General features: G+C 41.9%; 1 protein-coding gene across 1 annotated transcript in view; it reads left to right on the top strand.

Annotated features, from left to right (window-relative positions):
* FAM227A (family with sequence similarity 227 member A) overlaps positions 1-22051 on the top strand; it is a 97865-nt gene that overhangs the window by 55930 nt on the left and 19884 nt on the right. The window contains 4 exon segments of the mRNA XM_036867477.1: positions 2478-2520; positions 7242-7336; positions 17023-17180; positions 18919-19071. Coding sequence (XP_036723372.1) covers positions 2478-2520; positions 7242-7336; positions 17023-17180; positions 18919-19071 — 449 coding nt within the window.

Below are 22051 nucleotides of genomic sequence, written 5' to 3'. Positions count from 1 at the left end.
ATTTCTACCCAAGTTTCATGTATTTGTGACAAAATATGGGGAATACGAGTGAGTGACCACCATGGAGCCACGGGCAAAGGCAGAGAGACATACTAGGCTTGGTTCCAGAAGAGCTAAATTTTCCCACCTATCAGTTATATAGCTTTGAGCAAATCTGAACCTCTCTGTTCTTATTTGCAAAATGGGCATCATGACTGGTATTAATTCTTATAGATTCAATCTAGGTTTAGGAGATGTCCCATAAATTGTTGTCTAGCCATGTCCTGTCAGAATGTTTGCTCATTTTAACCAGAATTTTCCCAAGTTCCAGAGCATGGGTACATAAGGGTCATTTAACAATAATGATCCAAATTCCTGCAGCTCATTCCCATACCTGCTAATACCAGATCTGCAAAGCCCACTTCCCTCGCAGACATTCCAGGGCATCCCCAGATTGAATCGCACGTTGGCTCAAAAGCAGGCTTCCCTGCTGCTCTGTCCCATCACAGCTAAGCCCTCAGTGTGCAGAATCTGAGCGGCAGGGTGACACGGGGTGGAATGGTTCCATCTCCTCTGTGCCATGGTAGGAAGGGGGTCCCAGAGGAGTCTTAGTTTACCCCCCAGCCCAGCAATAGTCACCTTGCCTCATACATTCAGAGGGTGGTTGCTGGTCACAACACAAGAGAGTGGGTGGGAAAGGACTTTGGAGAGTCCACCGTGTGCAGATTTTCTTTGCATATATCCTCCTAGTCCTTACAACATCCCTGCATGGTAGGTAATTATTATCTTTATTTGACAAAGGGAGAAATAGACTCAAACTGGTGAAAACTTGCCCCAGGCCACATGGCTGACTTCAGATGACGTCAGGATGCTGTCATTCTGAGCTCTTTCTGCATCATCATGCTGCCTCTCCAACAAATACGAGGGTCTAATAACTTCAGCCAAGCCCATCTCCTTGTGTCTATTCTCTGCTCCACGACAGATCTCTCCGAGGCCTGTTAAGAATGAGCATGATGCTTCACTGTGCCCTGGGAGTGTCTTTTCTCTAACAAATCCGAGTAACCACTTCAACACTATACAAATCAGTAGCTGTTGGACAACCAGCTGCATGGTGGATGGGAAGTCCTTTCAGCTTTCTTCTTCCCATTCAAATATCATATTTATATAAAAGCAAAGTGATGATTGTTGAGGCTGGTGGACTGCTTGTCTGCCACTTGGTGGGCCATCTGTTTAACATTGCCAAACTCCTACTCATCCTTATAGACAGAACAAAAGTGTCTTCTCTCCTTGGAAGCCCTCCAGCTCTGCCCCAGACAGAATCAAGCATTCGCCACTCTGGCTTCCTAGAATACTCTGCTGGTACTGCTGACGATTAACTATTCCCCAATATTTGTTGTTTCCTCCCTCTATATAAAAAAGAGAACCTATAAAGATTACATTTCCTCACCTTCCTTACATCTATGTGTAGCCATGTGACTCAGATCCAGTTAATGAGATTTAAGCAGATGTGCCTTGTGGCCGTTTCTGGGAGCCCTCCTTCAAAAAACAGCTCATGTGACTCCTTAGTCTCTTTGTCCTTTTTTCCATTCTGCTGCCTGGAATATGAATGTGATGACTGGAGCTCTAGTTGCCATCTTGGACCCTAAGAACAAGGGTCCTATCTTAGGGAAGTTGGAACTGAGCTGGAAGAAGTCGGAGTCCCTAAGGACTTATCACAGCAGAAATAACATATAGACCCTGAATTGCCTACCTTGAGACTATTATGTGGGAGAGAAATTTCTACCTAGTTTGAGCCACTATTAATTTTGAGTCTCTGTCACTCACATACAAACCTAATCCTAAGTTACGTTACCTCTCTAATATGTGGTACTTTCCACACCTTAGCATAATTGTCTGTTTACTATTATCTCGCCTGCTAGACTGGGAACTCCTCTAAGCAGAGATTAGGTTTCAGGTTCTGCCCAGTGCCAGACACATTAGAAGTTGCTCAATGAAATGTTTCCTGAAGGAAGTGTGGTGAGTGATTGCATAAACAACCGTGCAATGTCAGCGGAGCACATACCACGAGCAGCAACTCATGCACTTTGCATGCATTAGCTGACTTAATCCCCATAAGAACCCCACGAGGAAACCATGCAATCGAGAGGTTCAGTGACTTGCCCGAGATCACCAGCTGTTGAGTGACAGGGCTGGGACTGGAGCCCCAGTCTGCCTCAGTCCCCAGCTCATGTATTTTCTACATCAGCCACTGCTCTCCCCCATGCTCCCAGGATGGAGGGCTGAGTTGTTGAGCTGTGCCTGAAATGTCTCCCTCTACATGTTCCTTTGTTGAAAACAATGACAAATATCTAGGAAACTGCACGTATACTTTTTGTATTCCTCTCACTACCAGTTTTACTAAATTTGTTCTTCTGTGTTTTTGTTTTTGTTTTTTGTTTTTTCCTCTCTTGGCATCTTCTGATATGAATTCAACCAATGAGAGAACCTCTTTTGCCCAGAAGAATTCAATGGATGGCTCACAAATACAGAATACCTCAACAGGTACATTAACCACCTAAAGGGGAAATGTAGGCTTTTGATTTAGTTATCATCTCCAAAACCGTAGTTTCTTGGGTTTTTTGGAACCTAATCTGCCACCCTCGTTTGCACCTGTGGTTCTAGCCTTGGGCCTTGACATCAAGCAATATCTTACTGAGGAGACACAATTGTCTTTTCAGTTCAGTTATCACTAGTTAAGTTCCACTTTTGTGATAATGAGTTCAGCACAGTGCTAATATCTTTGGGGAAGAGAGATTGTTGGCAATGGAAGAAAATAAATCTAAGATATGATCACTGCTTCTCTTCCCCATCAGAAACCAGCATTTATTGAGTTAGAAACTGATTTGTACCTGGGTGCTAAGTTACAAAGGTGACTGAGCGACCACACAGGTCAATGCCATTGAAAGAAAACTGTTACTCTCAGTTCTAGAAACGGGAGGTGCAGCTCACCACGCAGGACCCTGGGCGGGAGCTCCAGTGTTGGTTAGGAGGCAGAAATTGCTACTGAAAGCTCGGCCTCTCTGGACGCCGGTGCCAAATCCAATCCCGGGTACAGAGTTTTGGGTGAAGTAGAAAAGGATAGCTTTATTGCTTTGCCAGGCAAAGGGGGACACACTGGGCTTGTGCCTCATAAAAGCTATGTGTCCCAACCCCAGAGGATTTGATGAGGGGTTTTATAACAGTGGTTCAAAGGTGGGATCCTGACAAGATTCGGGTGTGTGCAGGGCTCGCCCCCCCACCCCCAACCCCACCGTCTTAATCTTGTCTCAGGTGGTCCTTGGCTGCTCCTCCCTTGATTAGCAACTGTTTGAATCCACCCTTTGGAACTCAGGGAAGGTCATGGAGGCTGGGGTCGTGCCTACAAGAAATGGGGGACAAAAGGAGGCCTCCGTGCCTGGGAGCCCCAGAGGGCCCCGCTCGGTTTCAAAAAGAGCAACGGGAAAGCACAGGCCACAGCCCTTACTGGGATTTCCTTGGGAAAGGCAAGACACGACAGGGTAAACAATTTAGGATTGGCTATATTGAATAATTCCAGTGGGCTTTGGAGTATAAGGGCTGTCCCTAGTTGTCCGGCACCTGGACCTGGGCTGATTTAAGTCAGGGGAAATATTGGCTTGGTCTGAGAGTTAGATAAAGGAGGTAGCTCAGAGTATGGGCTGTGGATCATGGAGGAGATGTAAACAACTTTGGCCATTCGTTTGGCCCTGTAATTAACGGATGCCAAATAGACAAGTATAGAACCTAAGAAACCTGAGTTAGAACATAAACACTTAAGTATCATTCTAGACCCTTTCACACATGTCATCAGTATTTGCAAAAAGTTAAGCAATCCTTTTTCTTGATGGAGAAATGGAGAAGTACGTGAATTACATCTCAATAAAGCTGTTAAAAAAACCCAGAACTTGGGGGCCACTCATTGAGAGGTATAGAGGGGATTCCAAATAGAGGTAAATATTTGTGGGAGACTTTGCAAGTCCCCAAAATATCCATATATAGACCTATGAGTCAAAGAGGAAGTATCAAGAGAAATTAGAAAATATTTTGAACTGAGTGAAAAGGAGACCTTTTTACCTAATATGACCATTTAATGCTATAGAGTTCCCTCTGAATTCTAGGCATCCCACAAATGTTTTAGATGTAGTATTTTTATCTTTATTCAGTTTCTGTTGTTTCTACTTTGTAACTATCATAAAGAATGCTGCTGTGAACATTCATGTACAAGTTTTCGTGTAGACATATGTTTTCATTTCTCTTGGGTGTATGTATACCTAGGGTGGAATCGCTGGGTCATATGTTTAAAATTTTGAGGAACTGCCAAACAGCATTCTGAAGTGGTTATCGTACATATTTTAAAGAATGTAAGAGGAGGAAAATACAGTATTATATTTACTCTGTATGACTAGATAGATTTATAATATATATTATATATTTACTATTTATATTCTGTATTAACTATATATATTGTACTTACTATATATAACCAGATATTTACAGTTTCTGTTGCTTTTCCTTCATTCCTGAAGTTCCAAGTTTCCCTCTGGTATTATTTTCCTTCTTACACGCCCCCCCCTCCCAAAAGAAAACCCTTCATTTAAAATAAGCCTGCTGGCAATGAATTCGCTTAGTTTTCTTTCTTCTGAGAATGTCTTTATTTCACCTTCATTCTTTTTTTTTTTTTTAATGGCCTACTCACAAGACTGCCTTTATTTTTTTTTAACATCTTTATTGGAGTATAGTTGCTTTACAATGGTGTGTTAGTTTCTGCTTTATAACAAAGCGGATCAGCTATACATATGCATATATCCCCATATCTCCTCCCTCTTGCGTCTCCCTCCCACTCTCCCTATCCTACCCCTCTAGGTGGACACAAAGCACCAAGCTGATCTCCCTGTGCTATGCGGCTGCTTCCTGCTAGCTATCTATTTCACATTTTCACCTTCATTCTTGAAGGATATTTTTTCTGGTTATAGAATTCTGGGTCGACAGTTCTTTTCTTTCCACGCTTTCAAATGTTCCACAGCTTCTGGCCTCAAGGTCTGATGAGAAATCCACAGTCATTTAAATTCTTGTTCCCCTTTTGTGTCAAGCATTTCTCTTATACTGCCCTCAAGTTGTCTTGCCTTTCAGCTGGTTGATTAGGATGTGTAGGGGCATGGGTTTCTTTGACTTTGACTTGATTGGGGTTTGCAGAGCTTCTTGAAACTGTAAGTTTATGTCTTTTGCCAAATTTGGGAGGTTTTTCAATTTTTTTTTGGTACCACACTCTCCTTTCTTTTTAGGACTTTGATGACACAATTTTAGACCTGTGGATATTGTCCCATAGGTCCCTGAGGCTCTGTTCATTTTTTCCGGTCTTTTGTCTCTGCGCTGTTCAGACTGTGTATATAATAAAAATACAGATTTGATCTTTGTCCCCAGTTCCTGGCACAGAGCTCCTAAAACCCTTGGGATTTCCTGAGTGATGGGAATGTCTTTTGTTATTCATTATTAGTGTCTTCCAACCACACCTGAGTATAGCCTAATATAGTGACCCAGGTTGGGGCCTTAGATAGCTTCAGGATAGGACCCAGAAAGACCAAAACATGAGGGACTTCCCAGGTGGTCCAGTAGTTAAAAATCCACCTTCCAATGCAGGGGACACGGGTTCGATCCCTGGTCAGGGAACTAAGATCCCACATGCCGCGGGGCAACTAAGCCCACGCACCACAACAAATGAGCATGTGGGCCACAACTATAGAGCCTGCGTGCTCTGGAGCCCGCACGCCACAACTAGAGAGGAGCCCAGGCCCTGCAATGAGGAGCCCATGCACCACAGCGGAGGATCCCGCGTGCCGCAACGAAGACCCAAGGCAGCCAAAAATAAAAATAAATATTAAAAAAAAAACGACCAAACATGATTAGAGGGTGGGAACTTTCAGCCTCACCCCTCCCAGCCTCCAGGGAGGAGAGAGAGACTGGAGACTGAGTTATAGAAACTCCTGAACAATGTGATTTGGTGAACTTCCAGGTCGCTGAACACATTGATGTGCTGGGAAGGTGATGTGCCTGAAGAGAGCATGGAAGGTCCGTGCTCCAGCCCACACACCGTGCCCTATGTCTCTCTTCCATTTAGTTGTTCCTGAGTCGTGTCTTTTATAGTAAACCTGTAATAGTAAACATAGCACTTTCCTGAGTTCCGTGAGCCATTCTACTGAATTATTGAACCCAAGCGGGTCATGGGAACCCCCAAATTTGTAGTTAGCTAGATAGAAGCATGGGTGGCATTTGACACTGGTGCTTGAAGTGGGGGCAGTCTTGTTAGATTGAGTCTTTTAACTAGTGGGATCTGACACTAATTCCAGGTAGATTTGGAATTGAATTAAATTGTTAGACACCCAGTTTATTTCAGAGAATTGGAGAACTGGTGTGAAAAACCACACATATGTTATTAGAAAACACACAAATGGGATAATTTTATTGATCTGTCTTCAAGTTCATTGTCTCCTTCCTCCTTCACCTCCATTCTGGTATTGATCCCATCCAGTGAATTTTTTATTTCAATTATTGTATTTTTCAGTTGTTTCATTCCACTGTCATCTTCTAGCTTCCGTTGTTACTGTTGAGGACTCTGCAGTCATTCTAATTGTTATCTGTTTATAGATAATCTGTAGTTTCTCTCTTCCTGTCTTTAAGATATTCTCTATTAACCTTCTACAGAAGAACCATAACTTTGTGCAAGAGTTGGATATTTTTTTCTCTTTTAATCACAACACCTTTCCTGATTCTGCTTAGCATTTTTAAAGCCTTTAGGCTCCTTCTTCCTTATTCTGGGACCATACTGTATTGTACAGAGAATTCTATCATGGCACATGAGTTAGTGTTACACTTATTATTTACCTGTCTTTTTTTCTTACTAAGCTGTGAGTTCCTTGAAAATAGTCTACTTCCAGCACCTAGCATGGGCCCAGCACATAGTAAAGGCTCAGCAAAATGTTGGATGGATGGATAGAAGGATGGGCAGATAGATTAGTAAATGGACAAATGTATGGCCACAAGTGTACATCTGGCTAAAGTGCAAGTGAAATTCTATGAATTTACCTGACTGACTTCCTCTAGCATCTCCCAATGATCTGAATATACCCAGGCATTTTCACATTAATAGAAAGCTGAGGTCTACCATATGCTCTTTCTCATCATAGCTGAGAAGCCCTATTGATCATTTTTTGTGCATATTGCATTGACAGAGCATAATTATCAGACTCTGGTCTTGAGGAAAGCAACACAACAAGTCAAAAGGATATCAGCAGCAAGAGAACTTGAGAATATGCTTCCTAAGCCGGTGAGCACGTGATTGCAAACTTAATAGCAGAGATGATTTAAAGGGGCTAGGAGATCTGGCTAGAAAAGCTAGCTCTGTGAAGATGTCAGGGTAAGAATTGGGGTATTTATGATTGTAGACTTGGGTGAAACAGTAAGGAAATCTCCTAAGGGTAATTACTGACTGAGGTAGGCACAAGTTGAGTGAGAATTTTGCCTGTATTTCTCCAGGATTTAAATTACTTGCTTGAAACTCAAGAGCCTGGGTGTAATGGAAAGAGAGCAGAGTCTCAGTTTTCTACTCTATAAAATGGGGACAATAATTCCTAGGTCCTGGTGTTCTTATGAGGTTTACCTGAGGTCGTGATGATAATTAACATGTAATGAACACTTACTCACTACATGTCAGGTGCTATACTAAACCTGTGCATACAGTGTATTTTACTTTACTGTTACAGTCGTTTGAGATAATTACTCCTGCTATTCTTCAGTTTATTAGTGAGGAAAGTGATGCTCAGAGCAGGTAACTAATTTGTCCAAATTCACAAAGCAAATAAGTGATAAAGCCAAGACTTGCATGCAGATCTGCCTGACTCTGAGCCTGAGCTCTTAACCTCTGAGCTTTGCCACCAGCACAGCCCCCAGAACACAAGAGGCGAAGGATTACAGTGTGTTCTCTCCTCTTCTCCTCCCCTCCCGCAAATCTTCCCTACAAACCTCAGTGCATGGTAGTTTATATCAATGGCACGTTCAGTCTTATGTAGTGGGAAGAGGCCCTTAGGACCCTGAACAGGGCAAGAGGCTTTGGGGCTTCCCCAAGCCACCAACTAGCAAGGGAGTCAGGCCATAGAATTTGGATCAAGTATAGCAAGTATTGTAGAAGATTTCTTTCTTTCCTTCTTTCTTTCTTTTTCTTTTCTTTTTTTTGGCCGCGCCGTGCAGCTTGCAGAATCTTAGTTCCCTGACCAGAGATTGAACCCGAGTCCTAGCCACTGGACCACCAGGGAATTCCCTGTAGAAGATTTCTTGAATGTTCTTCGTTTCTCCATAATTATTCCACTGCCTATTTCCCCTCAGCATTTAGCAGTGAAACTTTTGAGAAGTAGCAGGGCCTGGTGGAAAAGACAGACAGACATGGGTTCAAAGCTTGGTGCTGCCTCTATCTCCTCAGCTGTGTTACTTGAGCAAGTTGTTTAACTCTTCTGACCTTCTTCTGTAAAATGGGGGAAATAAAGCCCAGCAGTGTTACGGTCCTTACTGCTGACGGGGCTCGTGGAGTTGCTCTAGAGATAGAGACAAGGAGATGAGTAGTCATGTCCTACTCTGGGATCTGTCCTGGTGGGGTGGTGAAGCCCAGCAGTTAGAGTGGATAGTGGCAGAGTTTAACAGGAGTGGAAAGCAGCTGAATGGCCTGTGAATGGTCTGGCAGACACATGGAAGGGAGATGCCTCAGTGAGCTATTCACCGGGGGTGGGGTGGGGGGGACCTTCTGGATGTTCCTGACAGAAGAGCCAACATGTGACTCTACCACTTTAAGAAGCAAAGCACTGATACACTCTGCTGCCCATTCTTTTTTTTTTTTTTAATACCATAGTTTTTAGCGAAAAGATCTTTGCCTGTGGTAAAACCAAACAGTATTAAAGGATATGTAACAAAAAGTTAATCTCTCTTCCACGCCAGACCCTATGCACCCTCCCCAGAGGCAAACCAAGTTTTTCCTTATATCCTTCTAGAAATGTCTGATGCATGTCAAGGAATATAAACCATTTTTTTAAAACAAAAATTGGTATAATATATACACTATTTTTCACTTTGCTTTTTTGACCTAGCATATAATAGCTAACAATTATTGAATGCTTATATAGCAAACATTGTTCTAAACACATCATACATATTAATTCATTTAATCCTCACACAACCCTAAGAGAAGTAGGTTTTATTTATTATCTCCATTTTATGGATCAGAAAACTAAGGCTCAGAAATATTCAGTATCTTGCCCAAAGTCAAATAGCTAGTAAGTGGTAGAGCTAAGATTTTTTTAAAAGCTATAATTCACATACCATAAAAATCAGCATTTTAATGTAAAATTCAGTGGTTTTTAGTATAGTCACAAGGTTCTATAATCATCACCACTGTCTACTTCCAGAACATTTTTATCACCCAAAAAAGAAACCCCATACTCATTAGCAGTCACTCCCCAGCCCCCTCTCCCCGCTGCCTCTGGAAACCACTAATATAGTTTTAGTTTGTATGAATTTGCCTATTCTGGACATTTCATATAAATGGGAATCATATAATATGTGGCCTTTTGTGACTGATTTCCTTCACTTAGCATAGTGTTTTCGAGATTTATCCATGTTGTAGCATGTGTCAGTATTTCACCTTTTTTATGGCTGAATAATATTCCATTATATGACTATACCAAACTTTGTTTATCCATTTACTAGTTAATGGACATTTGGACTGTTTCCGCCTTTTGGCTATTATGAATGACATGGCTTCTATGAACATTTATGTACAAATTCTTGTGTGTACATATGTTTTCTGTTCTCTTGGATATATACTACCTAGGAGTGGCATTGTTGGGTCATATGGTAAGCCTACGTCTAACTTTTTGAGGAACTGCCAAACGTTTCCACAGAACCTTACCATTTTACATTCCTGCCAGCAACATACAAGGGTTGCAATTTCTCCACATCCTTGCCAACACTTATTTTCCATTCTTTTTGGTATAGTTATCCTAGTTGGTATGAAGTAGTATCTCATTGTGGTTTTGACTTCCGTTTCCCTAATGACTAATGATACTGAGCATCTTTTCATGTGCTTATTGGCCAGTTGTATATCTTCTTTAGAGAAATGTCTGTTCAAGTCCTTTGCCCATTTTTAGATTAAGTTTTTGTCTTTTTGTTGTTGAGTTGTAAGAGTAGAGCCAGGATTTTAACCCAAGCAGTGTGACTCCAGACCCCATGTTCTAAATCAGACTCTGTACTGATTTCAACATATCTTAGAGAGTATTCCGAATGAAAGCACATACAGATCTATCACAATCTTATTTCATGGTTGCACCTGTATTCTATAATTCATTAACCATTTTCCTATTCGTGGACATGTACGTGCTCCCAATCTTTGCTATTATAAACACTGCTGTCTTGAACATCTCAGTATTTGTGTGTTTCTTGGCTCATGTGTACAAGTATACATGTAGGAAGAATTCCTAGAAGTAGAATTGCTAAATCAATTGTATATCTTGAATTGCTCTCCAAAGAAGTTGTACCAATTTATATTCTCACCAGCAGCATGTGAGAGGCTATCCATGTACCTTTGCCAATGTTGTACATTATCAAATTATTTGTTGCCATTCTGATGAGGGGAAAATGCTATGTTATAATTGTTTCAATATTAATTATTTAATTATGAGTGAAGTTAAATCTATTTTCCTATAGTTATAATCCCTTGGAATTTCTATTTCCAAGAAATGCCTCTTCATGTCCTTTGGTTTTGGTTTTGTTTTTTTCTATTCTTAGTAGAAATATTTCTGTTTCTAAGGTTCTTAGTCTTCTGCTCATTTTTGATTTGTAGAAGCTCAATTCTTAGTCATATATTTGGCAAAAAATGTTTCCTATTTAATCTTTTTACTTTAATTATGGTATTTTATTCTAGAAAATTTAAATTTTTATACAGACATGTTTATTGGTCATCTCTTTTACGGCTTCTGGATTTCATTTCCTACTAAGAAAGATCTTTACCACTCCAAGATTTTATGAAACATTCTCTCCCATTTTTTTCCCCAACGTTTTTATATTATCACCTATTCTTAATAAAAAACTTTACTCGCATAACCCAGATGTAACCAGGGGTTACTCTACTCCTTTGAATTTAATTAAAGATTGGTTCAAGCATTTGCTATATGATTTGTTTGGAGCCTCATACCCTCCCCCAAATATCTGAACTCTGGGGACTTACGTTTTCTATGGCACCGAGCTCCTCTTTTGTCCTGCATGTGCTGTGCACGTACCACCTCTTCCCTTGATTTTCACAAAAACTGCTCACACAAGGCCTGTGTGGGTGTGTTGTGTATATAGAAAACTTTACTAAGTTTAAAGAGATGGGAAGAAGGGGAACCATATCACAGTAATGCAAAGACCTTTAATCCTCCAAAAACCCTTTAGTCCTCCCACAATTTGCAAGACCATCCTCTGCAGTCGTGTGCACTTTCCTCTCTCTTCTTTCCCCAGACTCCTGCTCATCTCTAATGTAGAGCAATGTAGCTCTCACTCTGCCTTTGGCTCTAATCTTTGTTTTCCTGAGAAAGGACAGTCCCCTCACTCTGGTGTATTCTGGTACCAGCGAAGTCAATTTTTTTTAAAATTTTATTTATTTAATTAATTTATTTTTATTTTTGGCTGCATTGGATCTTCGTTGCTGCGCGTGGGCTTTCTCTAATGGCGAGCGGGGGCTACTCTTGGTTGCGGTGCGCAGGCTTCTCATTGCGGTGGCTTCTCTTGTTGCGGAGCACGGGCTCTAGGCTCGCGGGCTTCAGTAGTTGTGACACATGGGCTCAGTAGTTGTGGCTTGCGGGCTCTAGAGCACAGGCTCAGTAGTTGTGGTGCACGGGCTTAGTTGCTCCATGGCATGTGGGATCTTCCCGGACCAGGGCTCGAACCTGTGTTCCCTGCATTGGCAGGCGGATTCTTAACCACTGCACCACCAGGGAAGCCCCGAAGTCAATTTTTTACATCCCTCTACGCTAGGAATAGAAGGAGACCTCAGTAACTTGATAAAGCCATTAGCAACAAAGAACCTGCAGAACAGTGGAACAGTGGAGGTGTTTGGCTTAACACCAGGATCAAGCAAAGGACACCCATCATTCCACCTCCCTTTGAAGTTGTTTTGAATCAGGGCATCCAACTTCAGGGCTCCCTTACCTCCCTAGGCCTCAAAGGATTTTCCTTACTTTCTTACAAGCTCCTTCATTCATTTAAAAGGATTTTTAAATATTTGTCTAGCATTTTTTAGGTGTTTTGTCATGAGTTTAGGGTATTCTATTAAAATTTTAATGGCATACACTGAAGACCTGGCAATTTCATTTCTAAGAATCTATCCTGTAGAAATGTTCATACAAGGCCATCCCTTACAGCATTAATCTGTACCAGCAAAAACTGAAGAAAATTAACATTTCAGTAGATAAATAGGTAAAATGTGACATGTTCATAATATAGATACTCTGTTGCTTATCATATGAAAGAATGAAAGTCAACAATGTCTAAAATTAATAAATCAGGAGAATACTATAGGCAATGTATTTAGACACTGATGAGTGAAAAATTAAAGTAATAAAACATGGTGTATAGTATGATTCTATTTTTATTTTTGAAATACATTTTTGGTATAAAGTCATTATGTGCTTATAAAAAGGTTTGGAAGGATACACAGGAAAACACTAATAGAATTTACTCCTAGAAAATGCAAGTGAGGATGGAGACTCTTTTACTATATACATTTATACATTGTATGAATTTTTCACAAAGAACATAAATTTATTTTGTAAAAAAAAGTTTTTACTCTCAGAGATAGCAGAAAAGGATATGTAAATGTCAAAACAAAGAACTTTTTAAAAAGATATACAATTGGCCCAGAATAAGGAAAGGATGGTCCCACTTCAGATGGTCCCATCTAACATGTGTTCAGGGAGAGGGACCAGGCTGGAAAGAAAGAGGGTCCAGGAGTTACTGAAGGCACTGAAGATGTTTAGGTTGGAGAAGCAAGACTTAGAGAAGATGTGAGGGCTCTCCTCAAATTTTTTTTTTTTTTTTTCGGACACGCTCTGCGGCTTGCAGGATCTTAGTTCCCCGACCAGGGATTGAACCTGGGCCCGGCAGTGAAAGCGCTGAGTCCTAACCACTGGACCGCCAGGGAATTCCCTCCTCAAATATTTTAAGGACTGTTAATGTAACACACAGTCTGGAGGGAGATGGGGTGGAATTACAGAGAGTCAGATTTTTATCTAGAGGAAGAAAGAACTTCATAGGAGTCCAAGCTGCTGTCATTTTAAACCAGCTCTACCCTCTGGCTTGGCTGCAGACTGTCTGCTGGTTCTTGTTCCACTCTGGCTCTCAAACCATGTCATTCCTCTTGCCAGGTCTCTGATGCCAACCCCTTTACTCTAGCTCCTGCTCTGCTTTCTACCTGCCTCTTGGAGCTGAGGTTCAAGAATGACTCTCCTCTTGCCTAGTGGCTTGTCTTTGCCCAGTGCTATGGCTCTGAGCCAGCCCTTTCCCTGGGAGGAGAAACCGGATGCTTACTGACAATGGAACTGGATGTTTCAGAAGGGAGTGTATTCCTTGTTTCCAGAGTTAGGGAAGCAAAAATGGACAAGTACCTACTGAGAATATTATTGAAATGATGTGTATCAGTTGGGATTCTTTGCTTACAAGTAACAAAATCTGCCAACTTGAGCAAACACTGCAAGAACATTGAGTAGCTGAACAGTGTGAAAATCAGTCCAGGGACCAGGAGGAGAATCAAGGCAGTTGCAACCCTTGAACCAGCTTTTCAAGGTGACATCTCTGGTATGGGTGAATCCCCACGTGTTTTCAGTCTATATTTCACCCCACTCAGGACTCAAAATCCCAGAAGCCGGAGTTTTGATTGACCAAGCTTATTCCATGTGCTCTGGCTCTAACTGGGTAGATGAGAGGAAAGCTCTGGCTGGCAGAGCCTACAAAGGCTTCTAAGGCTCCCTCCTGTGGCTCTCATGGGCAGCAAGACATTTGATTTAAAGTCCTTCAAGCCCAGATGCAGTAGAGGGCAGGTAAACTCCCCCAAACACACAAGAATTGGGGGTTGTTAGCAAAAGGAGAATGGGTACTGGGCAACCGAAAGAACAGCACTTGAATAAATGTGGAACTAGATTAGTGGTTCTAGATCTTTGGACTTTTCTAGACTTGGAAAAACTTTTTTTTTTTCCACTAAATAAGTTCATTAAAACAAAGTGACTGCTGTCTGGTATCGTCATCATTTCATAAAAGAAAGGTCATTAATGTAAAAAAGTAGAAAGACAATCTCAGAATAAAAGAGAGTCCCTAAGTGAATAAATTTCCTTTAGGTCATGGAATTCCCTGTCGGTGCAGTGGTTAGGACTCCGTGCTTCCACTGCAGGGGCACAGGTTCGATTCCTGGTCAGGGAACTAAGATCCTACAAGCTGCGTGGTGGCAGCCAAAAAAAAAAAAAAAAAAATTACTTTAGGTCAGATTTATTACAATGTATTTTTTCTTGTTTCCCTCATTTTGCTGGAGACCATTGAACACAGACTGGCCCCCATTTGGAGATGGACTTTTAGGAATCATTGGACTAAATGATCTATAGGTGCTCTACTAACCCCAAGTTTCTGTGATTCCAGTGGGATCTTGCTATAGAATAGTGGTTCTCAACTGGGGACAGTTTTGCCCCCTAGGAGACATTTGGCCATGTCTGGAGACATTTCTGGTTGTCACAGCTGGGGGTGAGGGGCAGAGTACTACTAGCATCTCTTGGGTAGAGACCAGGGAGGCCACTCAATGTCCTACAATACAGGACAGTCTCCCACAACAAATCTGGCCCCAAATGTCAAAGTGCCAAGGTTGAGAGACCCTGCTATCGATAGAGGAAATCTCATTAAGCAATTAAAATGAATAGGACAGAGAAGAGTGTGGTTAGGTGCTGCTGCGGCCTTCACTCATGAGATAAAATTTTTGTCTGGTTAAATTATAACCGCTTCTTCCAAATAAAACGTATTTTTTTAAAAATACAAAAGAAGCACATAATCACCACTGACATTTTGGAAAAAGGCAGAGGAATATAAGGAAGGAAAACAGATTACTCTCAGCCCCTGCCTGTTCTCTTTCCTGATCTCTGTTTCCTCCTGGTTATCTATTAGCATCTCAAATACAGCACATCCAAAACAGACCTCTTGATTTTCCTGCCCCGTCAACCTCTTCCTCCCCACATCTTCCCAGCTGGGAAACTGGCACCTAACCCTTTAGAGTCACCCTTGACTCCTCTCTTTCTCACACCTACGTCGACTCCATCAGCAAATCCTGCCAATTCTGCTTTCATAGTATGTTGCAGATTCCATCACTTCTCAGCCCTCCCCGTTCCCAGCCCCAGCACTGCCTCAACCACTGCAGAGGCCTCCCAAGTGCTCTTCTAGTGTCCACGCTTACCCACTGCAGTCATTTCTCCACACATTAGTTAAAGTGATCTTTTTTTTTTTTTTCATTTGTATTTTTTGGCCCTGCCATGTGGCATGTAGGATCTTAGTTCCCCAACAGGGATTGAACCCACACTCCCTCCACTGAAATCACAGAGTCTTAACCACTGGACCGCCAGGGAAGTCCCAGTTAAAGGGATCTTTAGAAAAAATTAATCAGATGTACCCCAGCTCAAAACCTTCCAGTGGCTTCCATCACACTTAGAAAATCCTAACTTCTTCCTGTGGCCCAGAGACCCCGCTCCTTCTTCAGCCTCATCATTTGTTCTCATTTGAACCGTGCAGGCCTGGTTCCTATCCCTCAGCCACACCAGGCTCCTGTCTGCCTTGGGGTCCCCTGCACTTGCTGTCCCCTTTGCCTGGAGCATCGCACAGTCTTCCTTCCATCATTCAGGACCTGCCAGGATCGCTCCTCCTCGGGGCAGTCCTCCCTGACCTCCCCATGGAAAAGATCCCTCTCCTCCCCAGTCTCCCATCCCGCCACCCACACCCTTGCCCTACTTGATTCTTACCTAAAGCCCTTATTATTCCATAGTATCATGTTATTCTTTTACTTGTTGATTTGTTTATTGTCTTTCTCTCAACTATGATACAAGCTCCATGAGGGCTGGAATTTGTCTTATTCTCGGCTGAAAGGCCAGTGTCTAGATCAGTGTGTATATGTAGTAGTCACCCAATAAATATTTGCTGAATGAATTGTTCACATTTTGGTAACTATGCTTCTAGTCTCTTATCTATCATTTTTTTTGGTTGATTGATTTCATATAATTATATTCATTTTATATAAAATATATAATATTATCTACCTAATTTTGTATCTTGATTTTTTTTTTTTAAGATTTATTTATTTAATTGATTGATTGGTTGCTATGTTGGGTCTTCGTTTCTGTGCTAGGGCTTTCTCTAGTTGCGGCAAGTGGGGCTACTCTTCATCACGGTGCGCGGGCCTCTCAGTATCGCGGCCTCTCTTGTTGCGGAGCACAGGCTCCAGACGCGCAGGCTCAGTAGTTGTGGCTCACGGGCCCAGTCGCTCCGCGGCATGTGGGATCTTCCCAGACCAGGGCTTGAACCCATGTCCCCTGCCTTAGCAGGCAGATTCTCAACCACTGCGCCACCAGGGAAGCCCTGTATCTTGATTTTTTAAATTACCGTTATATCTGAAACAGTATCTTAGTACCAACTCTTCATAAACAATTTAATAGTGGCGTACTCTTCCTTTGGGTAGAGATATCAACATCTCCTTGAACATTTAGGTTGTTGTAACCTTTTGCTGTAGTAATTGTCACTGCAGTAAACATTACAGTGCCTAAATCTTTTTTTCTTGTGGGTAATTTCCTTAGGATAGCATCCTAAAACTGGAGTTACTAGATAGAGGATATGAGTACCTTTACATTTCTTAATATGTGCCATAAAAATGATAATATCCTTTATTTTTTTTCCTATCTCTTTCCTACTCAGTCTTACCCTGCCTGCAAAAGCCCTGAGATGACTTCAAACCTCTTCAACATTTATGGGAAGAGCCCTCTGATTGTATACTTCCTCCTGAACTACGCCTCTCTGCAGCAGCCTGGCAAAGACGTGTTGATGATCAGGAGGGAAAAAACCAAGAGCATCCCATATCCTTTCCACCATGGGCTGGGCACACATTACTCCAGGCCCCTGCTTCCTCTTCCCAGAAGCAGGGGTGAAGAGACAGGCATCCAGCCCTTAGCACAGCACCTGACACATAGTAGGGGCCCGTCAAGGGTGACCATTGTTACAAGCCTACGGGTCAGAATCTTGCTCATTTTAATTCCAAATCTGCCTCATGCACTGGCTGTGTGGGACCCTGGGCAAGTCGAATTTCCCTGTGTGCAATAATCTCTTCCTTTCTACCAGAAAGAATGGGCTACTTAGGGACTCTAACATATTTTGCAACTCAGCAATGCCTCCTAGATGCTCATTGACCCCACAGTATATATTGATCAGGAATTTTGGTGTCTAGGTGTGTGTTTCTTCCAGCACCCTCCTCACACACACCCCTCCCCAGACCCATCAGCAAATTCTTGGCCCCGATGACATTTATCCTAAAAATATGGTAAAAAGCTCAGATCTTAAGAAAACAGGTGTGATATGTGTTGGTGTCTTGAGTCTTAACAGTTTACCATAGAGGGTCAGAACATGGAATCAAATAGACCTGGATTCAGGAACCAACTCAACTGCTTACCAGCTGAGTGATCTTAGACAAGTTCCAGCTTCTCTCTGAGCCTCATTTTTTTCATCTATAAAATGGAGATAACAGTACCCACCTCATAGAGTTGTGATGCGGAGAACAAGCACAACAGCGGTAAAGGCTTATTTAGCACAGTGCCCGGCAGGTAACAAATGATTGAATGTTACCTATCAGCATATAGCTCCCCATAAGGAGGAGCTTTCATAATGAAGTAGGTAGGACTTAACTCCTGCCCTATAGCACTTCATATCCACAAGCGTATTTATATATCTGTAGGCAGAGATTAACAACGCACAATTCATAGTACTTTATTGTTTATAAAATGCTTTCCCTTATATCACCTCACTGTTCTGTAAAGACAGTGTAGTGTAGTAGAAGGAGCCTGGGTTTGGGATACACAGCCCTGGATTTGAGTCCCAGCTCAGCAACCCACTGGCTTTAAGATCTCATGTGCACAGCTTAACCTTTAAGCTCAATATCTTTATCAACTCATTCCTAAAGTGAGGATAGTTATACCAAATCAATAGTGTTGTGACCAGGATTAAATGGCATACAGCTGGTACTAAAAAAAATAGTAACTATCATTATTATCATTAACATCATCTAAGGTAGGTACTATTATCCCTATTCTATAGATAAGGAAATGGAGACATAGAGGATGACATAGATTGTCTGATATCCCACAGCTCGTGATGAGTGTGGCTGAGATTCTGACCAGTTCAGAAGGGGTGGAGGGGTGGCGAAGGTAGAGAGAACTTTTCAACATACAAACCTGAGACGGGGAATGAGGACTGGGCCTGAAAGGAAAGGAAAGTTGGAATCCCTTCCTATTCACCACTGTGATAAGAGAGTAAGAATTTTAGATGATAGTCTAAAATAAGCACTTCCTAGCCCTTCCATCAGCAGGAGGGGAGAAAGACTTTATTAAAAGATGGGGAATGGCCTAGCCGTGGAGAGGATAGCTTCTTTCTTTCCCAGGCAGGCCATGGAGTGGTTTCCTGCTCAGATTTCCAGAAACAGGTCGGTTTCCCCACCCTGCTGTCACACCCACCTCCTCCGCATGTACTGGACACACCCCACTAATAATAATGCTGAGTCAATACCAACTGACAGTGTGGGATTTTCCTCGACATGAAAGTCACTGAGTCCGCCCTGACATACGTTGAGGTCATCAGCCTGACCCTGACCAACATGAAGAAGCGGAGGGACGACCTCCACCAGCTGAACCGGCTTCACTGGAGTGAGTGGAATCATTTCAGTGCATACCTGAAGGAGCTGCACAACAACTTCCGCAGGTATTTAAGGGGCCTTCAGGGCAAGAGGCGTGGTTTCAGCATTTGTCTATCGCAACACTTCACACTAATTTGTAACTAGGGTCCAGTCCTGTAATGACCTGTGAAGCGCATTCAGCTTTCTTGTGGTCAGAATGTAAACTCCACGATAACAGAGACCGGATATTTTTTTAAAGTTATTTTTTCCTAACTACAAAAACATTTATGCTCAATGAAAACAAACAAAGAACCTGGAAAAGCACCTACAGGTGCACGTGGCCAACATTTTTCTATAAATTCTTCCAATCTTTTTTCCTGGACACATGTATCTGGATCTCTAAACAAAAGTAGTAATCGCACTGTCAGACTATTTTTAGACTTTCCCCCCCATTAGCAGCATATTATGAACATTTTCCTGTGCCTTCTCCCTCTTCAATATTTCTATTCTATTTAGAAATTTTTCAGACCTCTCAGGAAAGTTTAAAGGACAGTGCCATGGACACCATTATGCCCTCACTACGTTTACCAATTATTCACACTTTGCCACATTTTCCTTCTCTCTCTAAGAATTAGGTCAAATAAAAATTTCCCCAATTGTGCCCAAAGTACCATTTTTGGTTTTACTTGCTGCTCCAGGATCCAGTCAAGGATCAGGTATTGTATTTTGACGTTCTGTCTTTGGTGTCTTTTAGTCTATGATAGTGCCCTGGCCCCCAGCTTTGTTATTATTATTATTATAATTATTTTTTATGACATGGACTTTCTTGAAAAGCTCAAGCCACGTTCTAGATTTTTCTGATTATTTCTTCAGGGTATCATTTAACTTGTTCCAATTGATCTCATATTTCCTATAAGATGGACATTGGATCTATACTAGAGGATTGATTAGATTCAGGTTAAGTCTTTTTGCCAAGAATACTTCACAGAGACCTTGTAAATTCATGTTATACCTCATTAGGAGAAACTTAATGTCGGGTTGCCCCACTGCTTGTTTAAGGTGGTCTTTGCCAGAGCTCTCCGTTGTAAGCCTACATTTTTGCCTTTCTAAGTAGTCAGTAATGAACGGTGTGATTCTTTGAGACTGTGAATATGCTTTCCCAACAACCTTCATCCAGTGGTTTTAGCGTCCATCCACAGTCTTTGCCTGAATCAGTTGTTACGTTTGGGGTTGCAAAATAGTGATTTTCTATGTCTACTATTCCTCCTGCTTTTATTAGCTGGCTCTTTTTTTTTTTTTTGGTAAAAAGGAGCTCACCTTCTTTTTTCACTCTTTGTCTCTCATGTCTTCTCTGCCTGCCCCCATAACTCTTTCATGTGGCCACCATGAAAGAGAAGCTTGAGAAGTATCTGAGAAAGGAGAAGGAGATTTTCATGACTGGATTAGACCAGAACTGGTCACTTTGTTATCCAAAACAAAACTGGATTCAGTTTGCAGGGGAGAAAGGGGGGAATTGCTGTTGGCTAGACAGCCATCTGTATCTGCCATAGTATGAGAGAAAGAAAAATATGAACTCATAGATAAATACTTCGTTATGCAAAGTGATACAATCAAGTTATTTCTAAAATATGCTGGGACACAGACAAACAACACATACACACACACCTGTTAAGCACCAGCACAGAAATGCAGTTCAGCCTAAACTTTCATCAAAAGATGATTGGTTAAATAAACTATCAAACATGCATACTCTGCAGACAAAAAAATGATGATGTTGATCTATTTCTATTTTACAAGGAAAGATGGTCACAACATATTAACGGCCCCCAAATCACGTTATAAAATGGTGTGTATAAATAGGCACAGTTGTTTATCCTTATTTTACAGATGTGGAAGCTGAGGTCAAAGGACAGAACCTTAGAGGGCAACTGCATATGTGGGAGAGGATAGAGTATGGGGTAGAGGGAGAAGGAGTGACCAGAAGGAAGGAGGAGAGCTTATATATAAAGGCAGACCAACAGAGAATGAAGCTGAGAGAAGAAGGGGAAGTAGTGATCAGCAGTGTGAGTGCCAGACACAGAAACTTGGGGCTGAGACAGGTTTGGTGCTTTGGTAGAGAGAGCAGTCAGACACTAGAACGTGGGACATTAAGGGGAAGGTATGAGTCCCCATGTGGGGGTGGGAGGGGGGAATAACTAGGAGGCAGAGGAACAAAATTCTGAATCAAAAGGCAAGATTGGATGGTAACAGGGCTATTTAAAAATAAGGTGGAAGACTCAAGCCTATATGAAGAGGGAGAGATTGGAGGTGCAGGTGAGGGAGGAGAAGGCCACGGTGGGTTAAGGGAGAGGGCACAGGAATTGCTGTTTAGGGCTCTTTGCTTCTGCCTCTGTTACTGTAGTTCATTATGCTGTTTGTTCTGTAGTTCATTGTCCCAGCAAATATTTTCAGCACCTTCTATGCACCAGGCATTTTATTTTGTGTACAAAACATTGTTTTGTAATGTCTGTCTCTTCCAATAGTTGTAACAATTCTTGAGGGTGGGACCCATGAATGGCAGAGGCTACAGCCGGAATATAGGCTTTTTCACTTACTAGCTCTATGATATTTGATCTGTCACATAGGTCATTTAGCTTCAGTTTCTTTGTTGATTTAATGAAGATAGTATTTCCTACTTTATAGGGTCATATTGATCAAATAAAATAAGGCATGTAAAGCCTTTTCATAACCAAGCCCACAGCAAATGATTGTATAAGTTAGAATTAGGTTTGGCTTCAAGTGACAGAAGAGCACAAAATAGTGGCTAAAACAAGATACAAATCTATTTCTCTCATTTAAAAGGAGTCCAGTAAATATGGCAGTTCACAGTGTCAGGGATCCAAGCTCCTTTTATCTTATTGCTCCATAATCCTCAGCCTCACGTTCCAATATGGCTGCTAAAGCTCCAGCCATCAGGTCCACATTCCAGCCAGTAGGAAGGAAGATGGACTTCCTCCTGGAAGTCACAAATACACCTTCCATTTTCATTCCATTGGCCAGAACTTAGCCCCATAGCCACACCCAGCT

Source organism: Balaenoptera musculus, chromosome 10 (genome assembly GCF_009873245.2).
Source record: "Balaenoptera musculus isolate JJ_BM4_2016_0621 chromosome 10, mBalMus1.pri.v3, whole genome shotgun sequence".
Taxonomy (NCBI): Eukaryota; Metazoa; Chordata; class Mammalia; order Artiodactyla; family Balaenopteridae; genus Balaenoptera; species Balaenoptera musculus.
This window is presented reverse-complemented; position numbering and strand designations above follow the sequence as displayed.